At 35.5% G+C, this 12042-nt stretch overlaps 1 protein-coding gene across 1 annotated transcript in view; it reads right to left on the reverse strand.

Annotated features, from left to right (window-relative positions):
* Positions 1–926: 926 nt before the first annotated feature.
* Positions 927–12042, reverse strand: part of FRZB (frizzled related protein) — a 33394-nt gene continuing 22278 nt past the window's right edge. Inside the window, exons 3-6 of the mRNA XM_054478982.2 lie at positions 9438–9503; positions 5370–5574; positions 4916–4979; positions 927–1923 (exon numbers count right to left, since the gene is read on the reverse strand). Of these exons, the coding sequence (XP_054334957.1) occupies positions 1807–1923; positions 4916–4979; positions 5370–5574; positions 9438–9503 (452 nt within the window). The 3' untranslated portion in view covers positions 927–1806. The remainder of the gene's footprint in view (positions 1924–4915; positions 4980–5369; positions 5575–9437; positions 9504–12042) is intronic.

The following is a 12042-nucleotide window of genomic DNA, read 5'->3' on the forward strand; positions in this document are numbered from 1 at the left end:
TGGAGTGCAGTGGCCACAATCATAGCTTACTGCAGCTTCAACCTCATGGGCTCTCGCCGTCTTCCTTCCTCAGCCTCCCAAGTAGTGGGGATTACAGGTGCACCCACCACACCCAGCTCACACTTTTAAAATAGAACATTTGGATAGATGATTATTTACCATTTTAGGAAACTTTTGTTCAAGAATGAATTTCATCCTTGCTTGATTATCCTTGTAGAAGGAAACATAGCACGATTTTTGCTTCATAAGCATTTTATTTTCAGCATGCCACAGCTTAGAAATTTGGTTCTACTAATAGCACACATGTAAATGGCAGAGAATGAAGCTTTCAAATAATTGGCACAGGCTCTAAGGAACTCTGCCAGAGGAGGGAAGTACAGATGCTCCTCCATTTACGATGGGGTTACATCTGGATAAACCCATTCTAAATTGAAAATATCGTAAGTTGAAATGCATTGGGTTACATCCTGATAAACCCATTGTAAGTCAAAAAATTGTTAAATTGAAGCATTGTAAATTGAATCATTGTAAGCTAGGGACCATCTATAAAAGCATCATTTGTTCACCACAGCCCCTGGGATCTTACCACAGCTTGGATAATGAGAAATGTGCAATTGGTTCAAAAGTCGAAATAACCTCTCTCCTGACAACCACAATTCATTTTACTAGACATTTTTCACTGAGCATTAAGCAGCACAAATCCAAATGATGAAGTGCAGGCCAGTTTGCAGGCCTGTATTTTAATCCACCTTGGGTGTGAGTGCAAGGACACACATGTACACAAATACAGATACACACACACCAGAAAAAAAAAAAAAAACTCTGCACATTTCATCATTCTGTAATCTACAGCATTTTTATAGAGCCATGTACTTTTAAAAACTAACACCCTGGTGCATGTGCATACATAATCATTTCCTGGTCAATACGGCAATTCTGATTTATTTTAAAAGAAGAGAAAAAAAAGACTTTCACCAATGGGTTTATTTAAAAGGAAGCAAATTAAACAAAACTATGGTGATAACAGCAGATGTCTAGTTATAATTCATTTATCTAATGCTGATTAATATATTCATGAACAAATCAAATGTATTGCCAAAAGAAGAATGCTACCATTAACACCCCAGCGGCTACTGGTTTCAGTTGTGCTTCTCAATCAGGCAAAATGTTCTTTCTTAAGCTCCTATTTATTTTACTTCCTGACAATCTCAAAAATAATTCATCTTGTGTGTTGTTTCCTCATAAACACTTCCTGGTGCTTGATTGCTTTGCCTATGTGACATTTGACTTCAAACTGCCATTTTACCTTTATAAACATTTGGAACTTTCTAAGCATGAGGAGAATGCCCAAAAGGCATACAAAAATAAGGTTGTAATTAGATCGGCAGAGTATGTTTTAAGGCATATCTAGCTTTCTGTGAATACCAGAAACCTCTCTTTTCATCCAATATTGCATTCCCAATTGAGGTGCAGAAAGTAAATTAACATCTGGGGACTCCAGCCAAGGGTCTCTGGTAACAGCATGTTTAATTTATTATTATTGCAAAAGAACAGTTTTTCTCATGATTAGTGAAATAGAAAACTCACAGTATATTTAAGAGTCTGCCCCCAAACCATTACAAAGGGGTTGAGAGAAGAGAAAAGCAGAAACCAAAAGAGAAACAGAAGTAATAATCAGTTATCACATGATTTTTATAGTAAACAATAGAATATGATGTGCAATAGTGCAATTTTCCTTTGCTAGTCCAGCAATGCAAGTAAGTCTTAATAGGAAGTCCACTGATGTTACTTTTTGTATTTCGGGATTTAGTTGCGTGCTTGCCGGGGGTTCGAGTTCCTGCCAGACTTCTGACTCTGAGTGGAATCACTATTGCTAGAATCACTTTTACTGAGTCCAAGATGACGAAGCTTCATATCCCAGCGCTGTGAAATTTAACATAGAAAATAGTCACAAGCACATATCACCAGGGTCATTATTTCCATCATTCTAACAACTGGGTCAGACTGCAAGGTCAGATCTCTGAAGCATTTTGCTACTTTTCCAAAAGTATAAATCTATTTCCCAGGGTAACAAGAAAATTGATGCAATATGAACATTATTCTCTGATTTTAACAAGCACAAAGCTGCCCATCTATAATATATTTAGTAATGCTTTCTTATCAAACCTTAAACGTAAAATGTCCATGTCTGTAAATGATGACAGAAATAGCTCCCTATATCTCTGGGTATTTCCTGAGGTAACATACAGGAGGCTAGTGCTTCACAGGTACTCAACAAATGGAAGATTTACACACAGAATTTGAAGGGAAGGCTATTTTTCAACATCCTCTCTTAATACACATAAGAACATAGCCTTTTAAAATCTATGTGATTTGAGCACTGAAAAAAAAATGGAAATTTTTTTGAGGGATGGGGGGGGTCTCAAAAATATTTTTCTAAGTGATATCCACTAAGTACAGTGAATAAAACAGATAAGGTCCTGCCCTTGTTCTAAGAGTTACAAAGCAGGCATTAGCAATGTTTTTAATAAACACAATCAAGTTTAGTAATATTTCATATTAACAATGTCAATAATATTTTCATGTAATTTAAGTTAAATGGAAGTAATATTACATGAGGATAGGTAGGGAATACGAACTACAGCTGTACCTCCCAAACTTCAAACATGGATATCATATGGAGAATTTGTTAAAATTGCAAATTTTCATTCAGTAGGTCTGAGACAGGGCCCAAGATTTTCATTACTCACAAGCTCCCAGGTGATACCTATGTTGCTGGTCCAGCGACCACACTTTAAAGAGCAAGGACCATCAGATCCTTGGGTCAGATGGCCCAGGTTCAAATTCTAACTCCACCACTTACTGTGTGAAGTTTCTTGAACTTACTAGACCTCATTTTCATCATGTATATGTTGGAACTGATAATAGAAGCTACTTATAAGAAGTAGATACATCTGAAGATTAATAAAAATATAAAGTGCTTAGCACATAGTAAATTTGTTATTGTTTTTCTGTTACCGAAAGTAATTCTTCATTTTAGTATACTTTACTCCACAATCTTGTCTTCATATTTTAAAAACAGTCTGATTCTCAACTTCCCAAGGAAGTCCAAACATCTTGAATTGTCTGCTATAACAGACTTAGGTAAACAACCATTTGCATGAAAAAACCATAATAATGTTTCTTATAAAATTATTGATTTATCCACTGAGAGCAAAACTCAGCTAACAGCAAATCTGATTGAAAAAATAACATCCTCCATAAAACTCTTTTTACACATCTTCAAATTGACTGGAAAACTAAAATAGGAATCTCAATAATTCTGGCCAAAGGAGATTTTCTACCCAAACTCTTTAGACCTCAATATCTGCATATGAATTTAAAATTGTTCAAATTATTGGTTTCTTTCCTTTAGAATATTTAAATCCAGACTGAGAATATAAATGAATTTACAGTAATAACTCTGCAAGTCCCCTGCAGAAAACAATGGGAAATATTGCAGAAAGCAATGGGAAACAGGACAAACAAGCCATGTGTCCTGTCAACAACACAATGGTATTGTTTTGGTACCAAAAGAGGAGCAGTAAGCCTTGTTACATGCTTTGCAGCAGGGATATTGAAAGCTCTTCCAACTGGTACAGGAATTTAGGACAAATTCCAGTTCTGCATTAGCAAGCAGAAAACCAAATTAAAAGGACAGTAAGAGATTCCAACATACTGAACAAGAGCCACTTTTTTCTTTAATAAATACCAAACTAATTGAAGAGAGATGCAGACAGAATGCCCACAAGTCTGAACTTGAAATGCATCTCCCTTCTGACAAATCTACTGAAGGGGAGAACTTACTGGAGGGTAGTTTCTCCTTACAAAATAATGCCCTCTACATTTTTGTAGGTCACTTAAACCCAAACGTGTCTGCCGTGTCAAGTGCCAGATGTATAAGATAAACCGCCCAGGGGTGTTTAACTTACCATGTAAATGTTTCCCAAGCCTTCAAACTTGCAGAAGGAAGAGGATGTATTATGTTTGGTACAGTTCCCACTCCCCCCACCCACCCACACATCCTTTGAGATTTTTTTGTCCCCCTCTGCATTCCCCTACCCCATTCTTTTCTTTAAAACAGATTTGCTTAGTGCAGTAAGAAGAAACAAAACCTTCTATAATACAGTAATGTACTATGTGATTTTAAAAAATGTATCAATTCCACAATCTAAGAGTTATTTGGCTTAAAAATAAGGCTACATTACTGCGCTAAGGACCTAATTTGTTCAGATCTCTTCTATACAGATGAATGTAGCTACACTTTGTACATAGGAATTGGCATTTATTCATTGGACATCATTGTTTATTTTCCTTCCCATCATTTATTCTCCCTTTCTCACAAACTGCAGTTTGTTCAAAGAAGCAATATCCCCAGGTTTAAAAAGACTACATTTTCTAGCCTGTTTTGCAGCTAAGTAAAAATTGCTTGATGAGGCTCTTAGAAATCCCTTTTACCTCCTCTTTTTCCCACCTGAAATGTACACGTGATATTAGAGGCAGAGCAGCCATCTTGTGACCTCCAGGTGAACATGAGTATGAAAGTGATGCCTTTAAAAATGGTAGAGTGATAAGCTAGAAGGAGCCTGACAACATGAAACCACCCTACCAGGACTGGACTACAGCGAGACTCCTTGTGAAGAGACATTAGGGCAACTGTAGTTAGATCTTTGATACACAGACAGGGAACTCATTCCTTAAATAAAACAGACATTAAAGACAAATTCAGCTCTTGGACTACATAAATATATGCATACTAGATTTTAATATTCCTCATATGGTTGAAGGCAGCTATTTCATTTCAATGACAGATGGCTGGTTTTCTACTTTTGTTTTGTTTTCTGTGTATTACTTCAAACATAAAATACAGGCTTACCTTAACTTTTTTACCAAGTCGATCCTTCCATTTCTCAGCTATAGAGCCTTCCACCAAGAGTAATCTGTATTTTTAAAAGAAGCAACCATTTTTGAAAAATTAAAACCTGTTACTGAAAAGTACAAGGAAACAGTGCCAAGAAAGACTTACATGTTTATTCTTGAATAGGACAGCTAAGATTTAGAACAGTAATTATTAACCATTTGTAAGTCACAGACCCCTTTAAGAAACAAATGAAGTTATGGTCCCTCTCCCAAGAAAAACGTAAACCTATAAACTACACACATACACCCATTCCATATATGAAATCAAGAAACCCAGCTAAAACTTATCTGCAATCCCCAAGAAGGTAGACAGATCCCAATGTAAAAATGCGAGGGTATGATCTCTAGAGACAAATGCAACGAGTAGGATAAGCAAAGTAGTTATTCTGTATCCTTAAAGAGTGAATTACCTGGAACGTTCCTCATCTTCATAGCCCATGATGATATATTCCTCATTAACATTAAGTGGAGGGCAGAGGCAGCCAGAGCTGGTATAGAGGTTCACAGTATCCCGTGGAATGTTTACCAGAGAAGACTTTAGAATCTCCTTCACCTCCACTACTGCAGTCACATCATGGCACTTAGTCTTTATCTCTTTAACTTTAGCCCGAATGACTGGGATAAAAGACAAGAAAAGCTGATAATAATATGACACATAATAGGTGCCCCATTCAAAAAAAGCCAAAGTAGGCTTCTCTTTAGTTAATTCTTATCCACTTGATATTCAATGAACGGAACAGAAAAGTCAGCCAGATATTTTCGCCTTAGATTGTAGTGTGTGACATAAAACAACACACTCGACCTCCTAATGCTCAGCCCTGCTCCCTTTCCAGTTTGTGGCTATGTATATATTCGCATGTATTTATGCATGTGTGTGCATGTGCTTTTGAGAAATCCATTTAGAGAATCAAAGATTGAGTCAACAATCTGATACAATTTTTCTCTAAAATTCCATTTTGGATGTGTATATATGCATGTGCAGTTCCAATTGCTGCCAACAGGAATTTAAACTATGTTAATTTTACTATATGAAAAGACCTAGTACTTAAATATGCTTTATTCCTTGTCGACACTGTTTTGTCAGGTCTATTAACAGGTTTTCTCAAGTGGTGAGCCTCTTTAGTGTTATAAAATTGTCCTGCTCAATAGTGTTCCCAAACTGGTTCTGCAATCTTTTCACCTTCCTCATCTTGGCTCGCTGTTCAGATATTAGCTCCTTTCTTTCTTTGTGGTCAGTACAGATTATCTTTTATATTCTCCTTTAGGTGGGCTACTTTTTCTTCTTTGTTCAGATATTAGGTCCTTTTTTCCTTTGTGTTCAGTACAGATTGTCTTTTATATTCTCCTCTAAGTGGGCTATATTTACTTCTTGAATAAAAATTGTCACCACCAGATCTTATTTCCTCCATCTGCTTTGAAGTCAGACACTCCAACATTCCTTCTCCTCACGTACTATGGAATATATTCTCACATGTCAATGGCATTATTCTACCTCTCTTGATGGATATATTGGCACCCAATTTATCTCACAAGAGTTGCTTTACTTATCAGTGTAACAACAAATTGCCTTCAGTTGCAAAGTTAAAGTATGTGACTCAGAATCTAGAAAGTACAGATCTGCTTCTTTTCTGTATCTCTCCCCTTTAAAAAGTCAAGTTGTTTAGATTCCTGCTTCTAGTAAATGAGTTTTAAAAAGAGAAGTTTTAAAACACCAAGAAAGAAGTAAAAATATCAGTTAGTAAAAAGCCAGTGGCATTTCTCCCAGTACCCTCATTGTTCCAGTTCACTATCCATGGACATTATATAGAGGAAAACACCGTTTATCCAAATGAGTCAACATTTCAAAAACTTCTTAGGCACATAATTGCAAACCACTTTAATCTGAGTACCTTCCCACATATTTTAGAGGTTTTGGACTATAAAGGATTAGAAGAAAGTAATCCTTGAAAAATATAAAACCAGCTAATCAACGATTCCCCCCATTAATGCTCCAATTTCATCACACAAACTTATTCTACCAGTACAACACACAAGACAGAAATTAGTTACTAATGAATTCTAAAAGCTTCACATTTCAGTCTTCAGAGAATTAGTTGCCTCAAGTATGAGAATGTGTAGCAAACAAACTGTAACTACCCAACTGTCCTCGGTTGGTTTGACTGGCAAGTGGAGCCCCTTTTTGTTCATGTTCTCCCTATTCTGCATTTAACAAAAGATAAGACTGCCCTTTTTGAAATGCCATTTGGGAGAATCAGATGAGAAATTCACAACCCCAGCTAGCAGGCATTTTTGTGTGTCCTGGCTTAAGTGAACGTGCTTCATAGCATCCATCAACTATTAGAGATTAGTGAACTGTGCAAATGTTCTCAAACTAATGATTTATTTACCCAGTGTCTACTATTTTCATTAGAAATTTTTAGCACATGTACCCACTCCAAAATAAATATCTTTCTACAAGACCTACTTTTTCACTCAAGTAATTTGGTTAACACTTAAGGAGTTTTTCCCAGAATTAATCTAAATGAAGTAGAGGTTTTGTCTGAATTTCCAACTGCTCCCACCTTGACATGCAGATACAGAAGACAAAAATATTTTGGAAGTAAAATATACTTCCTTTTCAGAGTTCTTCCTTCTATTTAATCATCTGAGTGCCTCCCTTCCCCAAAGAAACTGTAAGAAATCCCAGACAAATGGCAATCCTGAAACTATGATCAACTTAGCTATTACTCGGCTACAAAATAGAAATTATCTGCTCCTTTCCATTAATTATAATCCATATCTCATTTTATTTTATGATATTCATTCAGCTACCTTCTCTAAGACCTTCACTTTCCATGACTTGGAAACTTTTAACAAAAATAACAGCAACAACCATTGCAGCACTAAAGAAGCTAGATAAAATAAAACTTGATAATAGGATACATAAAATAAATATAAATAATTACATTTCCCTGATATAAAATTGATATGTTTTTGTTCTTAGTGTTACAGTATATAAAAGTTCATATAGCATTTTTCAATCTTAACAAGCTAATCTCCTAGAAATTAAGGCCTCCCTTTTCCCTAGGATTCTTCACATCAATCTGTAAAGAAGCGGGTTCTTAGATAAGCAGCCCAGCATTTGACTACTTACATAAACATAACCTTACAAACTTAGAAAGAGCATCCATCATTGACTAAGAAAAGCTACATTCCTCTTAAGAGGAGTAGCAGGCAAAACATAGAAAGTAATTCCATTGAAGAAAAATTTGGGAAACAAGGTGGATTTGTTTTAAAGAGATTTAGCTAAACCAAAAATTTTCAACTTTATATTTTTTAATACACTGCATTTTGAAAGATATTGAAGTTAACTTTTACAGTCTTATTCATTTCTCTCCTTTCAATTCCCAAAAGTATAGAAGAAATAAATCTGCCATATATATCCTATATATTTTGAAATAGTGTACATAAATGCAATAATAAAACTCTTATTTTAATAAGGTTCACTGTAAAAGTCTGTTTAATCTCCATGTTTACTCATTGACTCAACATCAATAGTCTTATGCAGAGATAGCAACATACATTTATTAATACCATAGATATTAGAAAAAATCAAAATGCCTATGGAATACAGTAAATATCAGTCCCTTATGTATCAACGGGAAAGCTCTGTTAATTGCCATTTCTAAATATGACTGTATAAATGAATTTATGACTCTAAAATATACACCAACATCCAAAGTACATTGTGAACAATCAAAGAAGGGACAATTTAGGTTCAAAAATCATTGATAAAATCAAGATGGTAATATATCTCATTGGGCAGCTGAGAAAATTAAAGATAATGTATGGAAATCACTTAGCACAGTCCCTGGCGCAAAAATGGTAGGCTTTTTAATCCTTCAGTTAAGTTTGTCAGCTGCATTTGGATTGGTGGCTCTTCAATTAATATTTAGTTTATTAGAATGTCGGATTTTAAGTCAAGCTAGATAACAACACATTTCCTTAGCTGAATACCAACAACTTCTACAAGTGTTACTTTCCAAATCTGTCAGTGTTTTTCATGGGATAGTCTGACTGAAGAAGACAAGTTTGAGTCTTTTAACAGTTCCTTATGCATCAAAGTGCTCTGCTGTTCACCCAGTGAAGCACAACTGATGGCCTATGCAACCCAACTTGAGCTCTAATCCTCCTTCAGCCTCCAGGTAGGGAAGAGTCCCATGTATCTTGACACTTATCTCTGTGTACTTAAGTGCATGGCTCTAAGATGACAATACTGCTTGATGTGCTTCAACATCAACCAAATGTTAAGCATGTTGCCCATGTGAGACATTTTAATTGGTTGGGGCAGAGGGACTATGCTCCTAAAAATTGTCCTTCTGTTCTTAAGCCTTATTCTTAAATGGCTCCACTCATTTACATGTGCACATCCTCATGGGTGCACCCACACACCTCTCTTAACACAGCAGTTTATACATCAACCATGAAGTTTTCCTTACCATAGTTGTAATTGTTCCGGAAATAGGTCTTCTGTGTAGCTCTAATAGGCTTACATTTACAGCGTTCTGAAAAACACATTTTAGTTATAAGCACATTTCCAATATTAGCTTTCTTTTGTTTACTCACATTTTTGGCTCAGACTAGATCTCAATTTGGTGGTGAGAAGGCTCTTGTCAATTCTGTGTGTCCGATCTTTTTCTCCTGGAACTACATTCATGTTTATTCTACCTACATGTCCTCTTATTCAATGTCAGTATGCTCATGAGAACGAGTTTCCATTCTCAACAAACCACCCAAATCCTGAGGAAATGCTGTTCACCCCCATGCATGAGAAGAGCATGACCCCTTAATCCTGAAAAAGGTATGCTTTATGCTTATGGAAGTATTAATATTATGAATACCAACTGGGAGGCAATTTTCTGCCTATGCTCAGGTAGCTGGTTTACCCTGTGGACTATCACCTAATGTTCATATGCTTTTGACAGACGACACAGTACTCCTCCTACTATTAGCTCCTAGATCTGAAAGCAACTCAAAGAGATAAGCAAGTGTTATTACAACCCAGCGAACCTGGTGAAGTTCTTAAGAGGGGCAGTGAGCCCCTTATAGGTAAAATAGCTACCATTCAACTCAATGGTATTTTTGTGCTTGTTGGAGGAAATTATGCATGTATTTTGAAAAGAGAAATTTCATGTTTTAAAAATATTTGGTGAGTAGTGACCAGAATGCATATTTTATGTATATATTAGGTTGGTACAAAAGGAGTTGTGGTTTTGGCCATCATAATAATAACAATTCTAATTATCTCAAAGTGTTTCATCTATAGGGTAGATTCATTTGACATCTTGAAGAGTAGATTGTTATACCTTTTATAGAAGAGCTACACAGCTAATATTACTTAGCTAAGAAATATACATCATAAGCATGGCAAATTGTCAGGAATTAATGTCAACATAAAAGCAGAAAATAATACACAATTATCTTAAAATATTTAATTATATGTAAAGATTTCTTTAAATAATGCCCCTGAGAAAGCTTTATTAAAAATTAAATGGTATGTGCTTCTCTTTTGACACAGAAAGGAAATAAGAACACATAAATTAGAGAAAGGACATCAACAAAAAAAGTTTCACTTAAAAGACATTTTATGGCTGGGCACAAGAGCTCACGCCTGTAATCCCAGCACTCACTTTGGGAGGCCAACATGGTGGGGCGGTAGGTGGGGGAAAATAAAATTGCTTTAGCCCAGGAGTTCAAGACCAGTCTGGGCAACGTGGCAAAACCCCGTCTCTACAAAAAATGCAAAAATCAGCTGGTGTGGTGGAGTGTGCCTATAGTTTCAGCTATTCAGGAGACTGAGTTGGGAGGATCACTTGAGCCCTGGAAGTCAAAGCTGCAGTGAGCCAAGATCACGCCACTGCACTCCAGACTGGGTGACAGAGTAAGACCCCACCTCAAAAAAAAAAAAGTTATTTTATGTTAACATGGGGAACAATAAAAGGCAGAAGCTTTTGTTGACCACTTGTATTTTCTAATGAAAATAAATTTCATTTCCAGTTGAACTTGTCGATAATACACTTTAAAATAGCAGTCCCGAAAAGAGTATCACCCTTCCTGCCAGAGAAATAAGTATCTCTACTGGGGATAGGTAGCAGCAGCAACTGTTGCTCTTGCCCATGACAGAAATGAGAATTCCTCAATACCACACACAGCTCCTTCCCTTGTTCTCCTGATAATTTTTAGCACACAATTTCTGTGAAGATCTCAACCAATAAACAATGAGTAACATTAGTGCTTGTTGCTATTTTGACAAAAACTATTCCAAAAATAACTTTATTAGCCAAATGATTGTATTATCATTTAAAAGAGAACAAAAAGTTACCTAGTTTTTGGCATTCTGTATTTTATTCTGTATTAAAATGTTATATGTATTTTAAAGAGATATTCGTGAGATGCGAATATTTCTGAAGACATAAATTTTATGGTATTAGGTTTATAAATTAGCTTCATCCGTATATAGACTTGTGATTTTTCTACTTAAAAATAAATATCTACCAAAAATGTCATGTAAATAAATTACACATTTGTAATTCTTCAGAAATTTGCATGTGCTCAAATAAAAAATTTTGGCAAAAACTATAGCAACTGTCACTGAATTGAGTCTAATTTGATGTTGTTACTTACATATCTTTGCTTGGAGCATAAACAAATGGATTCCATAAAACTTTCCAGGCAGGGATTTTTTAAAATTATATTATAAAATGATTTAGTAATATTTCAAGTAGGCATTTACAAAGCTATGCATACAACTACATATACATAGCTAGACTATTACCTAACAGCTAATGAGCTAAGCAAATATTCTCGGGACTAAATTTTGCTCATCTGCAATATACTTCTTATTTCTGCTGGTCTCGAAGGTGACAATGCCATACTAAATATATATTTTAAATATTTATATGGGACAATATGCCCCAATCCCTAGCTCTTGCCATAAGCAAATTATCTGTCTAGTTCAAGTAGCTTGATAAAATAACAGTAATAAGAAGCTGAGTTTATATCCACAAAGCTCAAATATGAAAGAACCTCCTCTCATTTATGCTT

This window comes from Pongo pygmaeus, chromosome 11 (assembly GCF_028885625.2).
Source record: "Pongo pygmaeus isolate AG05252 chromosome 11, NHGRI_mPonPyg2-v2.0_pri, whole genome shotgun sequence".
NCBI lineage: Eukaryota > Metazoa > Chordata > Mammalia > Primates > Hominidae > Pongo > Pongo pygmaeus.